This window comes from Aquila chrysaetos, chromosome 24, assembly GCF_900496995.4.
Source record: "Aquila chrysaetos chrysaetos chromosome 24, bAquChr1.4, whole genome shotgun sequence".
In the NCBI taxonomy this organism is placed as follows: Eukaryota; Metazoa; Chordata; class Aves; order Accipitriformes; family Accipitridae; genus Aquila; species Aquila chrysaetos.
The window spans coordinates 11565593-11591823 of NC_044027.1; the positions used below are offsets into that span (position 1 = coordinate 11565593).

The 26231-nt window shown below is 47.2% G+C and overlaps 1 protein-coding gene across 1 annotated transcript in view; it reads left to right on the top strand.

The window, feature by feature from the left end:
* PAPPA (pappalysin 1) overlaps positions 1-18328 on the top strand; it is a 181704-nt gene extending 163376 nt beyond the window's left edge. The window contains exons 21-22 of the mRNA XM_030000700.1: positions 2859-2957; positions 14447-18328. Coding sequence (XP_029856560.1) covers positions 2859-2957; positions 14447-14554 — 207 coding nt within the window. The 3' untranslated portion in view covers positions 14555-18328. The remainder of the gene's footprint in view (positions 1-2858; positions 2958-14446) is intronic.
* Positions 18329-26231: the final 7903 nt, after the last annotated feature.

The following is a 26231-nucleotide window of genomic DNA, read 5'->3' on the forward strand; positions in this document are numbered from 1 at the left end:
TTGCTGTGCGACGTGATTTGTCTTGAAGTGAAAGACAGGTTTCCTTCGCATACGAATGTTGGGCCCAAGAGAGTAATAACTCTCCAACAATGTAATAGTTTCTGTCTAGTTGTTCCCTAAATGAAAAGCATTCTGCTGTCAGTGCTTTGAATGTCATAAGCCATCTCACGCATTGCATTCATGCAGGCTGGCTAGGCGCCGCTATTCTCCAAAGAGAGCTAAAATAACATCCAGCGACCATTAAGAAATGCCATTCAGGTGCTGATGCACCATTGGGTATCCATTCTCCTGCTGTTTAAGGATAGTTGTTACTGAGGCAAACTTTGGAATGATGTAATAATTTACCAGAAGCCATTATTACTGACATGCTTTTTCTCAGCATTTTATTCCCTTCCATCATTGTTAATTGCCAGACCCCTCTGCATCAATAGGAACTTTCTTCTTTTCATCATTCATTCAGCAGTGTCACTGCATCGCAATCTATCATCTTGGAAGGCTTTGCCCAGACAATTGATAATGGCCTCTAGCATCATTTTTAGAGCATGATGCTTCCAGGATCCAAGAATGGGCCAGAGTTTGTTCTCTGGCATTAAGATTTCAGAAGAAAAGCCATCTTCGCCAAACCTTTTTTCACGACTATGGAAACAGGGACTAATAAGCCAGTAGGTCAATAATACTGGGCCATTAAGCGGATACAATCCCTAATGTATTAATATCCTTAACATTAGGGAGGGTTCCCTGAATAGAAGGCTGGAAGCGGGGCCTTATTTTACTCTTGGCGCTCACAGTGGTAACCCAGACTGCTGCTGCAATGTGATTTTTTGTCGCTCCCTAGTGGCAGGAATAGAGGTTTCTGAGTCAGCCCCAGACTTCTCGGCAGCTAACTTAGGTGTTTCAGTAGAAAACTAGTCCCTCTGAACTACCTGTATAGTCCTCCGAAAATATAGGAGCACTAAGATATACATGAAGACCTATAGAGACCTCACCTCCCACAGCCAGGCCTCCAAGGTCTCCCAAATGAGGATTTTGGTACCAAATCAGAATAGATGCTATTTGTCCCATTCTTCTCCTCCAAAGGACTGACTTGCCTACTCGGTGCCAGTGTGAGTGAAAGGCAAATTCTTCACAAGTTTCTTTTACTAATTTTCCAGTGTTCATATGTGTAGGGTACAGGCATAGGCATGGAAAATTAAAGTCAAGCCTTTCTTGACAAGCGGGCACAGCCAGGCAGTACAAGGGAAACATGGGAAGCCTACAAAATTTCCTGGGAGGTTTGGCAAAGTTCACATTTTTGAATATGACCAGGTTGGCATAAAAATCTCTCTCCATCTACTTATAAATCATTCCCTTTTAACTCTTAGCATATTAATTAAATTGGAAGGGCGTTTGCAAGTCAAAGGCTTTGCCTGTACAAATACGTCAATCTCTGTGGAAGTCAATGGAGTTAAGGCACTTTGCAGGGATAGGAGCCTCACCCTGTAACTCTGATTTCTTTGTCAGCATTTGTAGTATTTGCATGTAGCTCAACAAGTGACATGCAATGAGTCGGTCATCTCCTGGTAGTCCTGCTGTGGTCCAATATTGCCATCATTGCCTGGATTTCCTATACCTTGACAGAAATATTTAAATTTGCAAAACATCAGCAGTGAAAGCCTGTGTCTGCCCCACTCCGCAGGGTCCGTTTCAATACCAATGAGCATGGCCATGGCTCTGTCTGAGGAGAGCACAGCGAGCTCTCATGGCTGGTCCTTCAGGTATCTATCATCAGGGAGACTCTGGTACTGCAATTGCTGCAAAATCCTCCCAGGAAACCTCCACAAGCCTCCCCACCCGCTCTGCAATGATGCCTTCTTGTAGGAAAGTCCCTGCTGTGTTTTTCTCAGAGCAGAATAAATGAATTTTCCAAAGAGCAGATAAAACGGCAATGGCCCAATGGGCCTGTACATGTAATAAGTGTTACAGAGATATGACTGTGCTCTCTGCTGAGCATCCGTTTTTCTGAGCTTTCATTGCTGCCTGGGATTCTCGTACCAGGCACAGTTTTGACTTCCAAGGAAGACTTCTGTACTTACTGACCAAGAGGGCTCCAATGTGTAATGAAGAACCAGACTTCAAGCCTTTTCTTCAGAATCATGATTATTATTCAGGTCCTGTGCAGCACATAGACTAGTGATCACATTGCATAGACTAGTGACCACATTTTCTTTTTCAAGGTGATTTATGAATTTTACTTAATAGCTCTCCACAACGTCCCTCTGAATAATTGCCATTATCCCAGCTCTGAGCTGTAGAATGGAGGGAGATTATGTGTCATGGCCAAGGTCACACGCAGTCACTGCTGGTCGGCGAACAAGAGCACGTCGTCCCTATGCTGAGCTCAGACCACTTCCATTTCTCTTTGTGATATGTTTTGTGCCCTCATTGCTGACACTTGTTGCATAGTTGGGAGAACTGTGGTGGAAAGTACAGCTATTAAAAGCAAGCCAGTTTTGCTGCTATACATAACCACCTTCTTATCCCACATAGTTTTGGAAGGTTAGCTTAAAATTATCAAAAGGTGCCACAATTTTAGATGCCTTGATGCTGTCTCTGGGCCTAGTCAAATTAATATTCCTGAAGCATCATCTTATGTGGGATGTGAAAAGCCAACAAGGGCTCATTTCCCTTCCATTTAGTGTCCTTTTTTTTCTGTCTGCTTTGAAGGGAGAGAGGAATAATTATCTCTTGCTTTTCAGGGGAGTTGGTAATGTTACAAACTATATGGCTCCTTCAAGTCTTCATATTTTCCTTCTGACATATTGTTACAGGTTTTGTCCATGTCCACACTCTCAGCCTTTTTCTGTTTTTCCCTTGTTCAGCCTTTCATGGGGGACAACTACTGTGACTCCATCAACAACCGAGCCTTCTGCAACTATGATGGTGGGGACTGCTGTGCCTCAACAGTCAAGACCAAAAAGGTAGGGATGCCCCTTCCTCTTTTCACTGGGAATTCCTTGGTGAGTGCTGCTTTGCGCCTGGAAAAAAAATTTATTTTTGCTAGATTAGGGGAGGTCCGAAGTCTCAGAAGGACCTTCAGTCCAGGCATCAGCTCACCATAGGCACTGAGTTCTTGTTCGTTCATTTTGAAGTTCCCTCTTGATATGCATGTGCATTTCCCATCATAACCCACCTTATATCTGTGCAATACAGGTTCTTTAAATAAAGTAGTGAGAGGCATTCATTCATTCATTGTAAATAAACCCTAGCATCTCTACAGGCAAAGGCTGGCTTCCTCCAAAACCCTGGGGCATGTTCATCAGCAAAGCTGCACCTAGTGCTCAGGCAACCTTCACACAGAAACACCGAGAAGGGTATATTTGCCTGTCCTGATATATACCCTCGATGCTCAAAAGGGAAACTAAAGGTTAGGAGTCATTAGGAAAAGAACAGAGAGCAAAACAAAAGCATCATTGTAAGTCTGTACTTTGATCCATGTGTACCCACATGCGCATGGCACGCTGCTGACCATCCCATCTCCGAAAGGACAGAGTGGGACAGTGAATGGTGTGGAGCAGGGCAGGAGGGCTGAGTAGAGATGTGAAATATCTTCTGCACAGAGACCACATAGACCAGGACCTGCAGATCTTGTGAAAGAAACAATGGACATGGTTAGTGGCAGAGATTTATACAAACAGTATTTAATGCAGGGAAGATGCTTAGGAAAATAAAATCCACTGTTTCTCATCACACAGCAATGAGGGGGTGAAATGGTAATTACCTGGAAGCAAGATGCAAACAAATGAAAGGAAGTGCTTATTTGCACAATGTGTATTTGAATGATAGGATGCATTGCCACAGAGTATTATTAAGAATAAAAATATATTTGAAGTTGAAAAGAGAATAGGCATATTCGTGGAGGTGAGCTCCATCAGTGGCTATTAAACGCTGTGATCTGGATGCAGTTTCTGGCTCAGGAATATCTAAAGCATTGACTGCTTGAGCCTGGGGAAGAATCCCTCCACACATCCCTGTTTTTTTATGCTTCTTTATCACCCATTTCTGGCCACTGTTAGAGACAGTGACTGGAGCAATGGAGCTTGAGTTTTGAAGCAGTACAACATTTCATATGTTTCTAACCAGGATAGATTTTGAACTTGTTTCCCAAAGAAAGGAAAGAAAATTTTAGCCTCTGCCATGTGAGATTTTTACCTTGTCTTCAAGATTTGAGTGTAGATCAGAATGAAAATCCAGCTATGTTAACTATCTGATATATATGAATAAATAAGAAAACTTGAGGGAGCTTGGGCTCAGCATATGACATCATCCATTTGCCATCTGAGGAAGAAGGTCCTCTCTACCACAGCTGAGGGACTGAAGACCTCTCTGCAGGGAACAGTCCTTTCTAAGACAGCTTTGGCTGGAGGCTTCTTTTCCTTGGTTCAGCCAAAGTTCTCTTACCAGTACAGCAGTGTGGGCTGTCTCTGGCCCATCTGGGAACACTGGGAAGGGAAGCGGACATGCCTTGGCAAGTGGAAGTTGTTCATTTCTCCACTGGGGAAGAGGTAGTTTTCCTAAATGTGCTTTTTTGGACAGATTTTCCCCTGTATTGCTGTGTTTCTTTCGCGAGTGCCCCTGCAAGCCATGTGCTGGGAGGGAAGCACGGGCAGGTGAGCTTCTCTGTTCCCCAAGGGTGGAGTAGGGCCTGGAGAGCCCGTACGGGGCTCCCTGCTGAAACGACCACTGCAGAGACGAGCGGGGTGACAGGCAGCGGCTCATCTTCAGTGTTGTCTCCAAGAAGAGATTCCTGTCTCTGGCTGGTTTTCTACCTCCTTGGGAGGAGCAGCCCAAGGGCAAGCACAGCTTGCTTGCTGGCCTCACAGGCCCGCCAGCTGGGAGAGCAGAGCTGGAAGTGCCCGGTAGCTCAGCATGGCGTAGGTCTTCTCCTCCTACAACAGCCTGCCTGGGAAACTTTATCTTGCTGCCTCCAGGCTTGAGAGCAGGGGATGAAAAATCCCAAGAGGTGCCAGAGGAATGGAAGTGAGGTGGCTGGGAGGGGACCGACCCAAACCAGCCCCATCAAGACAGGCGCTAAGGGCACAATGTATTGCTGGGGTGGGGACGGGACTGAAACACAAGGGATGTGAGTGCCGAATTGAGGGGGAGAGGGGTAGGATTAAGGTTTGGTAGCAGAATTTATTGCTGGGCAGGGAGTTGAGACAGAGTGGGATCTGCACAGAGTCGTGAGCACTTACGAGCCAGGCGAGTCACACTCAAAATTTCTGCTGCTTCGCTGCCACCCAGAAATGAAGTGACCACCCAAGAGGGGGAAAGCACTTTGTAGCCCAGTTGGTTACTGGTTTCTGTGCTAAAACTGCATGATGCAAGGGGCAAGTGTTTCAGAGCAAGGGCAGCTGGTCACAGGTCTCATGCATTTTCCCCATGGATGGGGAGGTTTCGTAGCTTTTTGGAGATAAGTCTGCTTCCACTGACTTCACTGGGAGCTGTGTCTTTGTGATTGGGAGAATTAGACTTGCCCTACTTTGTACTTTAGAAACACCCATCCTAGAGATCACATGGTTTGAGGGCTGAACCACAGAGCCCATCGCTTCCTCGGCATGCATTCAGCTTCCCAAATCTTCTCCTCTCTCCCAAAACACCACCAGCATCCCAGGAGCTGAACAAGGCGCTCAGGAGGAGTGAGAAAACCACCTTCTCCTTGGACCTTCCATGCCAAAAGCAAGATGCTAAGTCCCAGTTTATTACATTTATAGGGTAAAGGGGGGAATAATAACCCAGCCGGCGGGGCTGCAGCGTCAAAGCCGAAGAGGTGGCAGGCAGCACCTCTCTGCCTGCAAAGCGGCCGCCGACACCTGCGGCAGCAGCCGTGGGGCCGCCGGTCTCGGCTCTGCGAGTTATTTTCCCGTCTGAGGCCTTTGACTGAGACCAGATTTCAGGCAAGGCTGTTCAAATACAGCCCTCCCTTTGAAGAGGTTTATGAGTGGAGCGTTACAGGAGATATTCCAAAGGGAAAAACAATGAAAGGTGAGAGAAAAGGGAGCTGAATAAAAATACTCCGCATACCAAATCCTTCCAGCACAGTTTGCCACTTACTTAAAAAGGCACAGTTTTAAAATACACATTGGGTGTAAAAGCCAAAAACCTGGAGGAGACATAGGGAGGGGCGAGTCCAGCTCTGTTAATTCCAATACCAGATGAGGATGTATTTTCATACGATTGTAGAAGGAGCGAGACACATGAAAGAGACTGCTTTGCTCCTTTTCTTTCAGGGTTACATACTATGTGGCAGATGTGTCAGTCTTTTAAAGCCCCTGCAAGTTTACCCATAAATGTCTAACATTTATGCAACACCTGTTTTTCTCCCAAAATGTCACAGGACATTTTACAAGCTTTAGATTTATCATCTTTTCACCGTTGCAGCCATTGCTGAGGTGACACATGGTTCACATTTAACAGAACATAGCAACTCTGCACATTATTTTAGGAAAGGGCTGAAGATTAACATTGCATCATGTGAAGATTCAGGAGTTAACAGTCAAGTAAGAGCTGGCTTCAGATCTTTAATGTCCACAAACTGTCAAGACTTAAGTTTCACTGCAATCCCACTACCCTCCCAAATGCACTTTCAGCTGCGCACAATGCTGTGAACCAGGCTGCGTGAAAGCAAAATTATTCAACCCATATTCACTTTAATTCTGAGCCCTCTTACTTAATGTAAGATTTTTCATGCCTCTGTTTTGTTGCCCTGAAAACGCACAAGCGATTTCCATGCAGCATTCACTTAGGCCATGTTTTCCCTTTGCATTTGAGCATTAGCAGCAAATGACCTTGCGCATTTCTGCAGCGAGAGGGGAACAGAGTGGTGTGACTTATCTGACCAACCGCTGACTAATCAGCGCTGCTGCTTAGATAGGAAATAATGAGTATTTTGCCCTGCACTATTCACAATCAGGCTAGAGAGCTTAAAAGAAATCATTAAAGATCTCTTCTGCATGCTACAAACGACAACGAATAAATTCAGTCATATTCTGGGCATAAATTCGAGGCAACTGCAGTCAGCAAGCGGGAAAAAGAGACATTCATCAGCTTAATTATTTGTTGTGCGCTAATTGATCAGCGTCACCCTGCAGCGGGCGAGAAGCCAGGGCTGGCGCAGGGACGGGAGCCACCCAAGGAAGCAGGGACGCGTGACGGCGCGGCCCCGGGCAGGTGGGCTGCGTGGGGAGCCGGGGGCCGGCGGCAGGGCTTGCGGTTGGGGCAGAGGACGGGGCTGCGCTGCTCACAGCTTGCCCTGTGCATGACCCAGGAGCAGCTTTGAGAGACAGGAAGGCCATTGCCGGCCAACCTCCAAGGGAGAGAAAGCTTCTGTTGTGTATCTGGAGGGGATAAAGTCTTCCGTGAAGGACAAAGCAAAATCCCATCTCCTTTTAATCTTCCTACCCTCCTGACCCAGCACAGGTTGCCAGCTCCCTTCTGCCTGGCTGCTCTAGGAAGCTGCTTCTTGCTTTGTATCCTGCCGCAGATAAAAGAAGATACTATTTTTTAAAACATTAAATACGTGACACTGCTAAAGTGAGAAAAATAAATAACCTGGGCATAACTGGCTGTCTCTGGGCTGGCGGCTGCCTGCAAGGAACTCCTGGGGTGTGCGGCATTGCAGGGAAAGAGGCTACGGCTATTGCTTTCTGATTTGTTTCAGGAAATCTTCTCTCCGGTCGCTGTTCTCCTTCAATTCTTTTCTCTCCCCCTTCCCTTTTACAAGTTTTCCCTGGACAAGGCTGTCTAGAAAGGCCTCGCAGAAATCAGAAATGTCTCTCTCTAGGCTCTGCTTATGTACTTTGTTCCAGACTCGGATCGCAGATTTGCTTAGTTGAAGATCCTGCAGTGTGGTCCCTGCAGATTTAAATACACAGAATTTGCTGTTTTAAAATTCCCTCAAGTTAAACCATTTGAAAGGGTGAACTCTCATCTGTCTTTCCTCTCTGCCTTTCCTTTTCGTCACATAAGGGGTAAACCTACAGCTCCCATGAGAAAAACCTGTCTCACTCAGTTATCACTCGGGTTTTCCCTCAACTGCTTTGCCCCATAGCACTTAGAAAAGAAATAGAAAAATTGTCCCGCCCCTTCAGCCTCTTGACATTTCTGTCCAACACCTTGGAGAGGAAAACCAGCAAGTGCCTTGGCAGAAAACAAATGAGGACTTGCAGTAGATAGAGGACCGCGTGGGATTCATCCAAAGCTTTGCTTATCTAAAAGATAGGCAAGTTATCAAAACCTCTTCAGAGACTTTATGGCCGAGAATTCAAGGCCTAAAGAAAGGAGCTTTGAACTGAGGGGCTGCTGCTGGCTCCAGCAGGGATTTCCAAAGACTGTCCCTGTCTCCCCAGAAAGGGGGGTCTGCTGCAGTCCTACCCCTAGGACAACAGAAATAACCACTTCTTGGTATTTTGGAGAAATAAGCGCCTTCTCCCAGCTCTCTAACTGCAACACAGACCTGTCTCGGGAAATCTCAGGTCTTGCTCCATTGGCAGAAGATGGTTTTGAGGCAGTTCGTGCAATTAGCAGCCTAAGTGACCACCCCAGCTGAGGAAGTTCTGCTTATCCAGAAGAACTGATGTTCCTGCCATGATGCTGCTCCCAACAACTTCAGTGTCCCCAGCTGGATGTGTTTGTCAGCTCTATAATTAGCTGACGAGATACAATGAATGGTGGGTGAGCACGGAGGAAGGAAGGCTACAGTGCGGAGTGTTGCTTCATGCCTCTGGAAGCGGCTGAGCGCTGCTGCGTGCTCCAAGCACGCTGGTTCACCCAGGCGGGTGGGTGAACTCACTTACCCGTGAACTGTTGGTCGCAGCTTCAGTGGCTAGCTGTTCGCCATGTGAGGAGCGCTTTCGGTCATGGTTGGTTGGGATGGGAGCTTATTTTGGGGATCAGAACTTCGTTTCATAATCGTTCAGGGAGGCTTTCCAGGCGGTGATAAATTAAAAGCAGTGATGGTAGTAGCACATGTTGCCTATCCTGAGAGAACGTTCTTGGCTTCAAGGGACATGGGGCTTCCCACAACATACAGCATTCCCAGGGGACGTGCTAGTGGAGGGTGTTTGCTTTGCTATCCGACCTCACTTCATTAGCAAGTGTTACAAAAACCAACGAACAAACCTTCCCTGCTCCACCGCCAGCTATTTGGCCTCTGGGTGGTCTGGCTCCTATTAAATCTTTGGTGATTATTTAGACTAATTACATTCATGTTTGCACAATCAGTAGCACGAGGGTAGGAAGCGCAGCTGATTGCTGAGCAACTGAGCTCCATGTGGTTTGGCAAACGGGCTCCCTTGCTCTGCTCAGCGGGCAGGCGGGGATGCGGGGATCCATGCGGGCAGGGCTTTCCCAGGGATCCCTGCTGGCTTTGGGCCATCCTGCTTCCACCGGTTCTGGTGAGGCTGCTCCCGATTTATATCCGACAGAGAGAGAGAGGAGCATCTGTTGGGTTCAGCTGAGCTACGGCTTGTTACACCATGTTTGCTGGCTTCAATGGGAGAAAGCCAGGTTTGTGGTGGGGCAGTTAACAAAAATTCAAGCCTTTAAAACTGTATGTGCTGCGTGGAGAGGAGGTTTCCTGCGAGCTTCATCTTCACTTTTCCCAGGCCCTCTGGAGCAATGCCCTAGGTGTGAACCTGCATACCAGCCCCCAGAGTTAAAAGGGGGCTCGCTCTTGTTCCGTTATCTCAAAACAGCCCTGGTGACCTAAATGCCGAAAACCACTGAGAAGATCCTTACAAGATGCATTTTTGTCCCACAAGGGCCTTGTCAGGGAACAAAATACTCCCCGGCGTTTGAGCTGCGGGGGTCTTGGGAGGCGCGGGGCTGCGGCACTCAGCACGGCCTGCCACGCTTATCTCGACATGCCACACTCGCCCACAGAGGCTCTGTCTGCAGCAGGGCCTTCATATTTCCAGCTAGGCTTGTCTGGGAGATTTCGCAAACACTTCAGGGCTGAAATCTAACAACAGGCTGTTTCCCAACACTTTGCAGCCCTCCTCCCTTGCTTCCCCCCTCCCCGCCTCCAGCCTGGCCCCTTCCCCGGGCCTGATTCTGCCTGCCCTGGTGCTGCTGTGAACCAGACCCAAGCGCGCTGGATGGGAGGTACAGCCGGGTCAACCTGATACGAGCCTGTGTGAGGGATGAGCTCCGACCCTTTGCAGAACTGTTTCCCATCCCTCCCTGTACCTGTCTGGGATTTCTCCTGTCAACATTCCCACCAGTTCCTTATAGACTGGCCTTTCTCAGCAGGGATCTGTCTTGGGATGTCACCAGCCTCTTCACATAGGTGCCATGTAGCGAGGATTTATGGCCTCTCACTCATTTCATGACCTGGATCCTAGTTCTGCGCTGGTCTGTTGTATCGTTGTCTTTGTTCCCATAGTCAGGAGCATGGCATCAAGGACAAGTGTGGCCTTGTTTCCAAGAGGGACCCTGGGTTTTATCCAAGGTCTTATCGCCTAGCGTGGGAGAGGATGCTTAGGGCTCCCATACCTTTGTGGAGAATGGAATTATGGGTTCATACGCTGCGCAGCATGGGTGGTGAGTTGGTCGAGGTGGAGGTGTCTCAGATCTCGTGTGTGTTGCACCCCAGATGTCTGTGCTAACCTCCTGCCTAGCCCATAAGCCTACACCTGCTGCGATTGCTCCTTTAGGTTCAGAGCAGGATGTGTCATGCCGTGCACGCTCCTGGGGTGACGGATGTGATTTAGATAGTGTCTGTTTATTCTTGAAGATAGATAGGTCTGTGGTCCACTGTGGTTCAGGTGTGACCCACGTTCCCCTGAGTGCTGTCAGATCATGCCGTGGCTCTGTTCTGGATCATCTCCAGGAGATGTGTGCGTGTGTGATAGGGGGTGCGCGTAGGTGTGCAGAGCTGTGTTCTTCAGTTGTGCCTTTTTCAACCTATTTTAATTAGCCCGAGGAGACAATATCCTGCACTACTTCATCAAATGACCAGGCCAGGCCCTAAGCTTAGTTTTTAGCTTTTTCTCCCTGCCCTCCTAGATATTAGCCAGGTTTTCTACAAGGGGAGATAGACAAAGGTGAAATGCAGGACTTGGCGGGTGGAAGGAAGAAGAGCCGATTCTTTAATACTGGCTTTACAATGGGTATATCTGGAAATTTCAGTACAGGTCATATATTCTGTTAATGAGTTGGGCTTTCACAGACCTATTTAAAAAGAAAAGAAGCAGTTAATCTTGGAGTATGTATATCTGGGCTCCACACCTAAATGGGCTATCATTCAGAAAAAGGTTCAGCATTTATTATTTCTAGCACATCCAGCAGCTTTATTCATGGCTCTGTACTCCAGAGGGCTATCACTCTATGAGCCCAAGACAATAGACAGTCCTTCTTCTAAGGGTTTTTACAGTTTCTCTGAGTTGGGTACTTGTGACAATCCTAGTAGATGCTGTGTGTGGGTTAATATTCCCTAAATACCTGTGGAAATCAGGTCCTTGGGGAAGTCAAACGTGTATTTTTTGTAGCTGTTGTTTGAAGTGGAAACCATGAATTACTGAGAAGTGTTTGGAGAATTTTGTCTTGTCTAATATGACTGTGGATGTGCTCAGTACCCATAGAAATCTCTGCCTTTTCACATAATAGAAAACTGATCTCTGGAGCTCACTGCCATAAGACAAAACAATTCATCTATCTGGACAATAGCATTGTAAAAATCAAATTGCACAAAAAAACTCTGTAAGGGACATAAAGTGAATGAGGCTAATCTGATCAGGAAGAAACCCTCTTACACTCAGGCTACCCACTGCTGTGAACTGCTGCTGAGCCATGAAACTGTCTGCTTTTGGGGCCACAGCTCGGCCCCACAGAGAAAGCTTCTGCTCTTCTGTCCATGACCACTATTAGGAGACCAGAGGGTTTCTAGAAGACAACACATGGCAAGACATTTCTTCTCTAGTGGCTCCGTCTCACCAGAAATTGGCTGCAATGTAGTAGCGACCTAGTCTCTTACATGCGCCTTTTGTTCAGGTCGCTCCAGTGCTGAGCACACGCTTACAGTGACCTGTAAGAAAGTACAAGGGAAGACGAGGGACCTTTGAATGCAGGGGCCACTTAATTGCCTTTGTTAGACTGTTACAGACAAATGCAGTGAATGCAGGCCAGGGAGAGGGAAAAGCTTGATCAAGACAAATGAAGGAATCAAGTTCCCAGGTCTCGCCTCCAACCAGTAGCTTCGTTGTACAACAGGGAGGATTTTTTAAGTCAAAATCGTTGCCAAATCCAGATTGAACTGAATGATTCAGGATAAAAAAATAAAAATAGGGGAAAACTCCAGACATACTTATATGTTTTGTTTGAGCATTTTCTAAGTGAGATAAGTTTTTATTTCAAGACATAACTTTTGCTCTGGAATAGTCTTTTTTATTTGTATGTCTTGGAGGGAAATGTCAAACCTGAACTGTAGCAGATAATCTAAACCAAAATGTTTCCTTCTACATTAAACAAAAATAGTCAAATTTTTTTTATGTATCTTTTCTTTTTTCCTTTCCAGTATTTTAATTCACTGGAATATTTAACCAAACAATCCCTCCTCAGCCTCCTCCCCAAACCCCATTGTTTGCAGACTTCTCTGTTTTCCTATCTAAGAATATTCATAACACTGTGATATGAGACAGTCCTGCTCTGGCTGGCTTCTGTTGGATTAAGTGACCCCTAAGCTCTTATTGTTTTCTGCAGTTTATGAACTTCTTTAGTTTCCAATTATTTGAATTCATTTGCTTTTAACTTTTTGGACTATCTCTTCTTTTTGCAACCCCCACATTTGCACAATTGTAGATTCAGATTATTCACTGTTTGGTTATTTAGCTCATAAGTCACCAAGGCCATGGCTTGATGAAGAGTCATCACCCTCTTCTACCTGGAGGGTCAGGTCTTCTGGGAATGAAGTCAAAAGCAAGGGGAGGAGGCTCTCTAAACCCTGATTTGGTAATGAGCGTTGGCTATTTAATGTCTCTGTCAGCATGTCCCTGCCTTAGGCTTCCCAGTTGTGAAATAAAGATCCACACCCCTCTATCCCGTTCTTGTGTGCGTCAGGAGAAAGGCATGCTAGAGATGGACATGCAGGGACACGTATGGAAGGTCTAGGTGGAAATGACAGCTCTGTGTTCATGCACAGTGCTTAGTCCACATTCCTAGATGCGCTGTTGATGATACATAGGGAACAGGCAGACCCAGGCTTCGTAGCCTGGAGAAAAGTGTTTATGAAAGAGAGAGCAAACATGTGGCAGCAAAGCCAGGGGAAGCAGACGCACCGCACGCATGCAGCCCTTGCCGGGAACGTTTGAACAGGTTGTGGCACTGTCTTGGAAGGAGTGTAAAGGAGGGGAATGAGGTCATTTGCTCAGTCTGTGCAGATGGGAGAAATTCTTGGGAATTCACTTCAGGGCAAGCGAGACACTGTTCCACTGCCACCCCCTTTTCTTTATGTAAATACTATGATGCAATAGGCCAAAATCAACTTCCGCTCGCCAGGCACTGCAGGCTATTGTTTCAGCTCCTTCCCACGCTTCTCCAGAGAGATCATGGACAGATGACAGATCATGCACATAGCAGTCTCTCACTTGCATTCCTTTGCTGTTCCTCAGTGCCCGTTAGCTGCATCTCTTCACCTGAAACACAACCGGTATTTAGAGAAGTCTCTGCTGGCCTGCAGCTTCACTGCTAGGTAGTGTTTGGTTCAGTTCCTCAGGAATTGAAACCAAGAACATTCATAGTTAAATGCACAAATGGACTTAGGCACAGCAGCAGCGCCCAAGTCATAGGGCCCTACTGCAAAATGATACCCTACAGAGGGGAGGTTATGGCCCAGGAGCAGGGTTCACCAAAACCCCCAAGCTGGAGGTAGGTAGGAGTGCTACGGGGAGGCTGGAGTTGGGACCTGCTGGACCCAGTAGTGTTTGGTGAGCGTTTGAGTTGGTCCTGTGAGATGAGGGGTTTGTACCATTGCTGTCATTTAGTGTTTGTAGCCTTTGGGATAGGGATAGCTTTTCAGAAGAGGCTGGCTGTGTAATGTGATCCCAAAACATTACATGTGTGTAATGTGAACCCCAAAAAGCCCCAGGGTTGCCCGAGAAGTACATGTCTCCCCATCCAGCTATGTTCATGTGATTGATGTGAGCTGTTAAGGGTATATCTGCTGACCAGTAACTGCATGAGTTGAACAAGTTCTCCTTTACACTTTTCACAGCCTTTCTTATGGACAGGTAGCTCACCTGAGGCCTCAGGGCACCACCAGCTCAGCACTAAAATAAATCACTGTAAAAAATAACATAGCTGAAGACTGCAGCTGATCTTTGAAGATATCACTGCAGAGGTCTTGTTTGTTCTCCAGGGTGCTGTAGGTGTGTTCCCTCCTTCATGTCTTTGTGTCTTTGGTTTCCTTCCCCAGGTTACTCCCTTCCCTATGTCCTGTGACCTACAAGGAGAGTGTGCTTGCCGGGACCCTAACGCCCAAGAGCACAATCAGAAAGACCTCCGTGGCTTCAGTCTTGGGTAATGCCAAGCGACGTGGAATGGAGGACCACACTGCTCAAGGCAGGCTAGGAGAGACACCACATCCCTTTTGGTATCGTTTTTAACATTTAGCTGCTCAACTGGATGGCATTTCTGCACCAGGGACCCTTAGAATTCAACCAGTCTGCCTTTAATTTTTGTCCAAGGAGAACTCAAAGTAGGGGTTTATGTATTAACTATATCTTAAATAGCGATGATGAGAAACAAACAACCAAGAGTCAAGTCGAGAAGACTTTCATGTATCAAAACAGCATGTTAAGCCCACCTAATTTGAACAGTTCATATCTAGATTCAAGGCGAGAAACAAGCTATTTATGTACACATATTTATAGAAATAAGTAGAGAAAGAGAGAAAGAGTGAAAGATTATGATCAACACAAAAACTTTCCCCTCTCCAAACTCACAATTCAGACCGTTCATGGAAGAGGCTGTGCTCTTGGAGGACTCCAAGCTGAGCCTTTTCTGATGCTGAATGCCAAGGTATCGCATGCTCGGGGCACTGAGGTTGGGGTGGGATCTCCACAGGGCTGTGCCTCTTGGCAAGTGATTTGCCAGACGCCCAGCCGGCAAGAGACGTGGGATGCATCTGCTCCTCACAGGAACGCTACTTCCAGCCAGGGAGCTCAGCAGACTGCAGTGGCCTTTCTGTACAGCTCCTCCTTCTCCCCCTGCCCTCAAAAAGCCAACAAAAAGTCCCCTTGTAGCCTGCCTGCAAGCTGCAGGGCTGCTGGGACGTTTCTGTGTGGAGATGGGCAGGTGGTCCCATGGTGTATTTAGGGAGTGGGGAGTCTAAGGACTGGCATCGAGGAATGTGGTTGATTGCTTCTGAGGAGCAGAGAGGGTAACTCGCGCCCGCACTTGTCATTTGAGCATGTCTGCTGCTGCTACTCCTGCTGCTATGTCCCATACAACTAGTTTCCTTACTGTGTCAGGACAGGGTGAAAAACAACCCCATGCAACCAAACAGTCTGCCTTAAAGCTTACCTATAACCTGCCTTTCAAACCCTCTGGTCTCTTCCTCAGCATTGGGGCAAGAAAACAGGACACCAGCCAGCCAAAGGAATCTGCTTTCTGGTCTCCACCCAGCCAAGTGGTTCTCTAGACCTCCTCCATCCCCCTCTTATGGTGGTCTATATCTAACAACCGTTTCATGCTCATGTTTTCTGAGGAGAGGGAAGAGGAGGAGGAGGTATATGATATGGTGAAAGGACTGCAGGAGACAGTATTAGAATTTTGGCCATATTTGTCAGTATTAAGCTGTCAGGCCAGTGGGTCAGATGCTTTTGATAGACCAGGAGCTTAGCTGCTTGTAATCTTCCAGAAGGAAGGGCATTAGCTGCAGCAGACTTCACGCTTCCCTGTCATACAGCTCCATCCTTGTGTTTCAGCCCAGAGGGGAACATCTTGTGCCAGAGCCTTGGGGACTCACTTCATCATAGGGTTCATCATGTGGAGTTGCTGAGATGCCCAATGCATCTAGTGCTGCTGCTGCTGCTACAACCCATCCCACAGAAATCCCAGAGGTCTTTCCAGTGTGGCTTGGGCTTGTCTCCTGCTGCTTCAGGTTCCCGCTAGGAAGAACACACATCCAAAAGAACATCCTTCCAAGTGTTAAGTCTGTCTGTTCCTTGGGACTCTCCTGACTTGCACAATCTACTGGGTAAAGACAGGTTGGGAAGACTTTTTCCTGCTCCTGCTTGATTGAACATTTAGGCACTCTAGCAAGGCAGAAGGGTAAGGTGAGGGGTCACGGAGATGAATGTAAAAATGGGTAGGAGAACTAGAAATGGAAAACTGACAGAGTTGTAGGTGCAAGGAGCCAGGCTCTTGTCACCCACTGTTGGGGTTGTTTCTATCGGAATAAAGCAGAGGTGAATCTCAAGAACTAAAATGTAGAGGCCTGGAGAGGTGATTGTCATAAGAAGGTGAGGAGCTCTCTGTTGTGAAGCTCCTAGTTATTCCCAGAGAAGACCTGGCCACGGGAGCTGTGTGGATGGCTCTGCCCCCACCGTGCAGGGGTGTACAGGAAAGAGAGGCGCAGTGGGATCAGCGCTCCTTTCCGTGGACTTAGGCTGAGTGTCCTCCAGTGGAGAGAGTAGTGGCAAAAACTGGGCCTGGGCAAAAGTTCCACTTTTGCCTCTTGCCATCTAATTAACAATGGAAGGAAATAACTCTGAAAAGGTTGCTTCCTTCTGGTCCCTTTGTCCTCCCGTTTTGTGTTGGCAGTTTGTTCATGTGCCATCCAGCCCATCAGAGGAGCTCACAACCTCAAAAGCCTTTCGGACTGCCACTGTATCATGTCCTCAATGCCTGCGGCATCTTGGCATGATCTCCCCCCTCCACCCCACCTGGGTTTCACCCCAGCAGGGAGCCTCAGTTCACGTCCTGTGTGCATCCTGATGGCAGCTCAGTTTGCAAAATCCACTTCTCAGTTATACAGCTCAGCATGGAGGAGATTTTCTGTCTGCTTTTCTCACCTAGGACATTGCCTAGGAAAGACAGGTCTGTATAAGCATTATTGCCACTTGCTGCTGTGGGCTCCCAGGAGCTCAGGGGCTGCTGAGCTCCTCTGCCCAGCCAGGGCCAGCCTCTGCTCACTGAGTTGGAGTCCTTCTCAGCTCAAAGGAGATGGCGGCCTGTTGCCAGCACAGCCTCACACCTCACCTTCACTCCTGCAGTCCAGGGGTGACCCAACTCCCTTTCCCGTGGGCAGGCTTTCCATGCTGCTATTTGATTTTTTTTCTAACTAACTAACTGCCATGTTGGCACTGTCTATCTCCTCCAACGGGGCTGACAGAACTGGGAGCAGAAGTTCTGCCCTGAGTCATGTTAAACCCAACAGCATTTTTTTTTTTTTCCTATTGGGAAAAGATTGCATTTGGGCAAAGCTTTGCCCTCTGCATTTCAGGTGCTGTACCGTGCACCTGGGGGGACGTGAAGGGAGCCGTGAGGCATGGATACTTGTTCAGCTCTCGTCCCCTGTGCTCCCACCCTGGGGCAAGGTCAGCTGGACGGCCTTGCAGCATCTACCACTGTAAGGGCCTTGAATGCCCAGTGGAGTCCCTAGGAAAGACCCTCCATGACTGTGATGGCCATTGGGTGGGAGTTGAGAGGGACATTACCCACCACCTCCACCCACCGAGCCAGTGGTGTAGGACAACATCAAACAAGAAGTTTGGGGGAACAAGAGAGGGTGCTCATGCTGATGAAATTTAGCTGCTCATAAAGTCCAGGTCACATTAGTGCCAAGATCTTCTCTGTCACAGACGATAGTGAGCCAAGGCTGCACCCTACCTGGGGCCACCAGCCAGCCTCCTGGCTATGGATGGTGTCCATGGCCAGCAGGAGGGAAAGCTGGAGCAGAAAGCAGTGAATGGTGCATGGTGGGGTGGGAAACTCCTATCAGCTGCTACCCCTCTCCCTCCCCACCCTCTCGCAGATGGGCTGAGCTGGTGTCCTCTTGCTTTTCTTGCATCTTCCGCTGTGCCCCCCCCAGGCTGAGAAAGGAGGATGGCACCAGAGGACTCTTGGAGTCGGGTTCCAGCTACCTCCCTTCCGGTTTCGGTTTCACTTGGTTGTAACTGTCGGTTTGTTCTAGGTTTTACCTGTGTTAAGAAAAAAAAAAAAAAAAAAAGGAAAAAAAAAAAGAGATAAAAAAAGAAAACCCAATAGCCAACAAAAGTTTCTTGCTGCAACTGATTCAGGTGGGGGAAAAAATAACAACAAGTGAGGCTTTACAGAGAGGAAGAAAAGAAAAGGAAAAAAAAAAAAAGCCACAAAAAAAAGGAAAAAAGAAAACCCACATAATCCAAATCCAAGAAGAGCAAAGCCTATTTTTGTGTGTTTGAAAGGAAAACACTGATTCTGCCAGCTGAGTAGAGAGCTAGATACTTAAGTGTAGATTTCCCTAGAAGTACCGTGAGGTTTTATAACATTGTCTGGTTTTGTTTTCCTTGTGCTTTGTGATAAGTCCAGGAACTAAGGCTAAGGTATTTTTTCCCCTGGTATATCGTTGTTTCTGGGGGGAGGGGGGCGGAGTTTATTATTATTTTTTTTCCAGATTATTTTTTTAAGTGTGTATTTGTGCTTATTTTTACATTATCCAACTGTACATACACATTTAACCAGTATTTCACTGTGCTCTAATTACTGCACTCAGAAGCACTGCACAGTCTGAATCCCGAAGAGCTGCGAGAGACTGGGGGTGGGGGGGGGGGAAGGAGAAAGCTGCTACGTGAGCAGACAGGTGATTCCCATGAGCGGGAAGCGGGGTGCCGACCGTCCCCTTCCCGCACTCCAGCCCGTCATTTCCATTTGAGGCCAAGCTACAAGACAGGAGAGGATGGGGTTAAGTCAGCCGAGGCTGGGATGCTCAAAGGGGTTTCAGAGCTGGCGATTTGGCCTTTGAACTTTTTTGGATGCCCTGGAAGTTCCCAGCCTTTTGGCAGCATCTTGCCCTCCCCGCCCAATCCCTGGATGCCCCAGTGAGAGGTGATGGGCATGTTCGTATCACTGGGAGAGGACTGTATGCCCAGCTTAGATACGCTCTTGAAATCGTCATGGTTGTGGGGCCCATTTTGGTCTCAGTGGTTGCAACTGAGCTGATTTGCTTTGTGTTTCTTCCACATCATCCCACCCTCTGGGGAAAGCCATCTCCCTGCCGGGGATGTGGAAGCACGCCTGTCTCCAGCTGACCTCATGTGTTGGGCACACTGGAGCCCTGGGGACAGTCCCCTTTCCACTGGAGGACCCTGACCACTGAGTTCAGTGGGAGCATGACCAAAACATCAGCAGGAGCAGGTCCAGGTGGCCCAAGATGTATTTCCTTGGAGCTGCAGTCAATTTGGGCAATAGGGGTTTGGTGCTGGGCTGTTCCTGCCACCTGGGGAACCGGTGTTCAAACCCCCAGCGTTTTAGTGAGAGCAAAGTGGGGCTTAACGTTTTGTTTCTGTCTTAGTTTGGCAAACTGAATTTTCCCCTTTTCGTCTGATCTATACACCCAAGATTCATCAAGAATAATAACTGCTTCCTCTGAGGCCAGAAACAAGAGCTTGGATTGGCTTCAGGTGTTCGATGAGGAGTCTTGGTGCTACTTGTTGGTGGTGTTAGTCCTGTTAGGTCGAGATGCGGAGCTAATGAGTCCAAGTTGTCTTTGGTTCCCATTCTGGTTTGGTTTGGTCTTTTGGTTTTTTTCCTTCGTTTGGTGAGGCCACAATTTAGCCACCAGTTTCCATCTTCTGAGTGCAAAGAACCAGGGCTTTAACGAAACATTTCACCAGCAATTAAAGAGGGAATTGGAACCATTGTGGAGTTTGCATTGTACGGCCTCTGTAATTACTTACCTGTCTGCAGATGATAGGCTGAATTTTGCTCCCATCAAGTCAACAGGGGTTTTTGTTGTTGTTGTTGACTTCACTGGGAGCAGGATTGAGCCATACTATATATATAAATATATATATAAATATATATATGATATATATATAATATTATATGTGTAATATTATATATATATATCAGTGTAATATTTACAAATAAAACTGTGATCTCGTCTAGAGAAAAATGTATTCATATTACCAACTGCTCTTCCATATTTATGTATCATATTGTATCTTTTTATTATTGTTATAATTATTATGATTATTATGGTTGTTATTATTATTATTATTATGGAATCTTTCTTGGCACCTTTTGGAAGCCATGTCAACCAATACTCCAATGAAGTGCTGAGGATCTATTTTCACAAGAATTCTACTGGTCTACTGTATAAAAGAGAAAAGAAAAAAAAAAAAAAAAGAAACAAGCAAAATACAGTTCAACCCTTAATTCTGTACCTCACGCCTGTACGTTTGCTGCTCCGATTTTGGGTTTTATTTTGCGTTCGTTTGTTTTTAACGGATCTAATTTAAGTCTCCAAGCAATATATAAAGATGTAAATAGTAAAGCTTATTTATTAAGATTGTCATCTTTTTTAATTTATATTTACACAATTGTTCATCTAATTTATTTTTTTTTTTTCAATACAGTTTTTAACAGTTGTCCTTTTTTGGTTCATGATGTTTTTTAAATCATTTGCACAGAATTTCTTTATACAGGTTTTCCTTTCTTTTAATAAGCAACAACTTCCTCTGGTCTTTCAAAAACAGGTCATGTTTCACTCAAAAAAAAGTTATGTCAGATTCATCAGAAATATTTTGCCATTGTTGATTCCTATACCCTAAAGTTCTATATTATATAAATATATAATACCTTGTATGCTTAAATATTTAACTGTGTGATTTTGTATATATCTTCATACACATGCTCACACACATATGAGGGTTAATGTCCCCAGATGTTGGGAGAACAGAGAATCAGAAACACAAACAATATAAGCTTGTATTAAAGAGTTCTGAACTGGACCACTTGCTCTTGCCACGTCTCCTTTGCTGTCGGTCGAGCCGGCCCCGAGCATCGCTGGGTACCCGGGGGGGTGGTGAGTGTGGCTGTGGGGCCCCACATCTGGCTGCAGAGCTGCACGGGCCACCCTGTCCACATGCTCCTGCTTGAGCTCCAGCGCTTTGGTGTTGGGCAGGGGTTTTGAAAATCAGAGTGTTTTGACAGAGCACTGATGGGAGAGGGCTGCAGCAGGTGGAGGGAGGCAGCACCGGCCAGAGCCACGCGTCAGCCCAAGAGCCCATTTCACCTCCAGCAGGTTTGGTTCTGTCAAGGTGGGTCAGGTCCTGCTTCGCTCGGGGCAGGCTGGTGCCTGGTGTAGGTTTTGGTGTGAGAAATGCTTGAGAATTTGAAGGTTGGATGCTTCTGATTTTAAAAAGAATTTTCTTTTTTTTTTAAAGTTGTTGTCCATGGTCTCTGCTCACCCTCTCCATCACATGCAGAACATGGTCATCCAGAAAATGAGTCCCAATGGGAATTTGCCTTGCCTCAGGGGTATTACCAAGGAGGGAAGGAAGGCTGAAAGATAACTATGTGCAGCCAGAGCTGAACATCCCAATGCACAAAGCCTTTGGACACACAAGAAAACATACAGATAAAGATAAGGCAGTCTCCAGTGGTCAAGAGATAGCTGGGCTTGCAGTCCCCCCATGCCAGACCAAGGCCTTGTAAGGTATGCACAGTGAGCTCACGCACGTCTGGTGATGATAAAGCCCTGTGCCCGGTATAAACACGCACACACACATACGTACGCACACATGCAGTGTTACAGCCTGTCCTGGTCCTGACCGCCCCCCAGAGTTGGCTCACCTGCAGTGAAGGTGCATGTCTTTCTCCTCCTGGAGAATGAGGCTCTGCAACCCAATAACGTTATTTTGGTCGGCGCGGCGGTGGACCCATCTCAGTTGTATGCCCGCAGGCATGCACAGGTCCAGAAGGAAACAGGGTGGACTCAAACCACAGGGCTGTCGGTTCTTGCTAATGTGTGAAATAACCTGAGTTGGAGTAAGAAACTTTTGGTCCTTCAACACCAAAAGTATGGCTTTTTGTTGCCACGGCAGGTGTTTGCGGAGAGAAGGGTGGGCTGGAGGAGTTGCAGCTCCAGCAAAGCCTGCGGCAGCCCAGGGCTCAGCCCTGCGCAGCTTGTGCAGCCCACCTGCCCCAGCCGAGGGCAGTTTCCCTGGGCAATTAAGTTGATGATCATTAATGGCCAAGTCCTTTGGCCCCGTTCTGACCTACCATCTTTGCAGATTTTCCTCCCCCTGAGGCTTTGCCTCCCCTTGGTCCCAGCCACGCTGGTCCTGCCGCATTGCCTCACTTCGCCGATGCTACCCCGCACCGTTACTGCTCCGGCGGGACCCCCACGCCGGGGCCGCGGCCGTGGTACGGGACCCAGCCTGCCTCCTGCTCAGACCCTGCTGTGGCAGGCAAGGAAAGGGACTTTACGCTGTTATACTGAGAAATCTGTATTGATTCAGCTTCCAAATGTGAATTGATTCAGCATCGACATCTCCAAACCTTGAGGATGCGCATCCAGTCAGTATAGGTGCCATTTAACCCTGACAGTTATTGACCCCCATCCTAAAGAGAGTCATTGTTTTTAACCCAGTTAACTCCTAAACTCATGAATGTTTTAAGTCCCCAGGAAAGCCTTGGTAAGACATGGCAGCTGGGCAGAGGACAAGGAGGGAGTGCATGGGGGCAGGAGCATTAAATACCAGCTATGCTTTCCCTGTTACACATCCCTTTGCATCTGCTTTAGTCAGCGTTGGGCTATAATGCCAGCTAGCTCCATTTGCCATCCTGACGTAGTTACGGTGCTGGCTGGTACCACCTTGGCCCCCTTTAAAAGTGTGGCAGTAATACCATAGTGTGTAAGCATTCTGTGGATTGAACAATAAATTAATTCCACACCACATAATCCATGGGACGTTTGGGGGCAATAGACTGAAGGGTGAGAATAAATTATTATTTATTTTTTTACACTGGCATAAGCGAGTCAGTAAAAAAATGTTTTGCATTTTAACTGTCAAAAAGATCCACTGCAATATATTGAGCAGGAAGAAAGACAGAAAGAGCACAAGCAAGAGCGCATCATGCTGTCTATACCATCCTTGTCTGTGGTCAATGCATTATTAATAGCGTATAAGCACATCACAGACAGCCCTATCAATAGAACATACTGTAGATAAAAAGGTCCATAAACAATGTATTAAATGGGTTGTTTCTATATTGGACAGGGCTCTGAGCAACCTGATCTTGTTGAAGATGTCCCTGCTCATTGCAGGGGGCTTGGACTAGCTGACCTTTAAAGGTCCTTCTATCCCAAGCTATCCTATGATTCTATGATTCTGTGATTCTATAGCAATATACAAATCAGTTGGCTGTGTGTTAAATTATCTATTAAGCATTAATAAGGATCTTAAGCTGGGAGCTACCCATAAAGCCAGAGTAACAGCAACCAACTCCTGCTGGGCTGGGCTGCAGTTGCTGAGCTATGTTCAGCTCTGTTCCTCCCGCATGTGCACAATCACCTGAGCACGATCAATTGAAATGCACAGTCAAAACAACAGTTTCTAAGTCCAGTTTATGTGTCTGTCTGGAAATCAATCACTAAAGAGAGGGAGAGGAAAAGAAAAAAATCGATACATGCATTGAGCAAGGGCTGAAGCCACTGTCCTGAGAGATGGCAACAGGGCTCGTGGCCACCAGCAAATGTTAAATTTGTCTGAGACCTAGCAAGGAAGGCAGGTTTAATATCTCAGGCGCATAGCAGTAATGCCAGTCACCTTGCTGTGCGATGGCCAGCCCAGGAAGTCTCATGGCGCGCTCAGAGTCGCCCAGACTGGGCCAACAGCCTCTCCAAGAAGCCCACGTGCTGAAGTGACTGCGAGGCACTTGTGACACCAGCTGTGGTTCCTGTTGGCCGCATTAAATCAAAAGGAGCTGAATGCATTAATTATATATGAAAGCTGGGGAAATTGCTCTGAAGTCATATGGCAAAGTCCTCTCCCAGCTGAAAGCCACAGCTTCTCAAACAAGTATGGCATTGGTAATTGTGGTAATGGGAAAATGAAGCTGTTTGTTAGCAACTTTGAACAATTTGGACAAAAGGACACAGAGGCTTAAAAAAAGCCTCTGTAGAAAGACTGGAATATAAAGGAAACTGCTCACGTGGTCCAGCACTATCTTTTCCTGGGCTTTTCCATTCCACTTCCTCAGTTTTTCAGTTTCTAAGACACATACCTGGGAGGTGAAGAAAAGTGAGCCATTCCCAGGCCAGAATTCTCATTTTTGCTGCTCATCAACTACCACAACACTATGATGGCCCCACATTTTCCCTCTGCCCTGAATTGGAATAACAGCTGCCTACATCATTCAAGTCAAGTCAACAACTGGCTTAAGTTCTCCGATAAAATGCAGCCAAAGGGCCAGGGTCTTAGATTTTTTTCAGTACAAATGAGGCAATACTGTGTCAAAATAGTTTTAAAGGTCTTGAGAATCTTTTGGCTGACTACTCTCGGGCCTGGGGAAGATCGTTAGTGGTTAAAAACAGCTTTCACAAAATTAATATTTTTTGCAGATAAAAAGTTATTCACAACTTTTTGATGACATTACTTATGACGAATGAAGAACTAGTCCAAACAGCAATATGGTCACTTCTGGCCATCCCTCCACGCTGCTCTTGAGACGTTATCTGCCAATTTATACATTTATAAACTGCTTCCCCACTCATATAGTTTTTTAAAGAAGCCCAAGAGCCCCATATCTAAGCTCACTGCTGCTCCCCTTTATCATCATCCAGCCCACGGGGATGAACCAACTTCTGCTTCAGGTTCGTTGGCACTTTTGATGAAAGAGTTGAAATATGGGACTGATTCTGGCTGAACTTCATAGCCCAGCTCTGTCTTTGGGCACTCACCTTGCAGCACAGACCTGCTCAAAATAAGCAGGTTCTTTTCAAAATGTCACTCTAATAACATGGTCTTTCCTGAGCCCTGACACCGCTGTGTTTCTGTAAGGAGTGAAGGCTCCATGCCACAGCGGCTGCTGAACGGGCTTGGAGAGACGGGAGGGTGGGCAGGAGCAGGGAAGGGAAAGGGAATCCTTTTTGTTGCACACCTTATTAATACTGCAATGCTCAAACTTTCCACCCAAGCATTTAAAGCCTCCTGACCCCTGCAGCACCATATGAAATGCCAAAGCTGAAGCACACCATACTGACTCAAACCGTTCTCGAAGCCTGTGCAGCTCCTGGTGCCCGGGAGCTGCCGAGAGCCCTCTGGGCACAGCCGTGCCCGCCCCAGCCCCAGCCCAGCCCCGTGAAGGGCACTTGCAAGGCCAGAGCTGCCCAGGGCATGTGCCCCCACCATGGTGGGACTATGAGCTGTGGTGGTCCCTCCTGGCTTAATGTCATGGCCAGCAACACTGGGAGAGGCAGACAGGGCAAGTGTTCTTAGAAAAAAAACAAAACCAAAAAAATCCAGAAACCTTTTCCTTTGTGTCTTGCAGTGCACAAATTGATTCATGTTGGTGATGCTCAGCTAATCCTGCATCTGGCCCAGCAGGTACAACGTGCAGTTTGCATCCTCCCAGCGCAACAAGATCTGAGCTTGCAGGCCACTGAGGCATCCGTCACATCACAGGGCATTGTCATGGCTAAGCATTAGTGTCATTGCAAAGCTTTGTCTGTCCCAGACACCCCCCCATGATGGAGAAGACCTGGGCTGCCCATGCTGAACAGCCTCTGGCACTCCCTCAGCAGAGCCTGCCTCATCCAACCAAGCAAAAAGTTAAAAAAAAAAAAAAAAAAAAAAGAAGGAGGAAAAGCAGAAACCAAACAAATAAATAAAGCAGCAAATACAGCACTTGACTCCAGAGGCCTTTGCCGTGGGAAGAAGCTGTCCCAAAGTGGTGTGTCATCAGCGGCACAGCAACCCAAACAATCAGCCCCTCTGTGCACCGTGCCAGCTGCAGCTTGGCCGGGGATGAGGGCGGTGGGGAACAATGGCCGTGGGGACAATGGGGATTGTTCCGGGCTGCTCTGCTCCTCGGGAGGGGACAGCCCCACGCAGCCCTGGGAGGGGACCTGTGGCTGTCACCAGCTCTGAGCTGCCAAACAAGTGGCAGATTTGGGGTGCCCTTAAGAAGGGCGTGTGCCCACTGGGACGTTCAAGGGCTGCTGAAAGTGGCAGTGAATAGGTTTGTTAAAAGGAAGAGTGCGAACA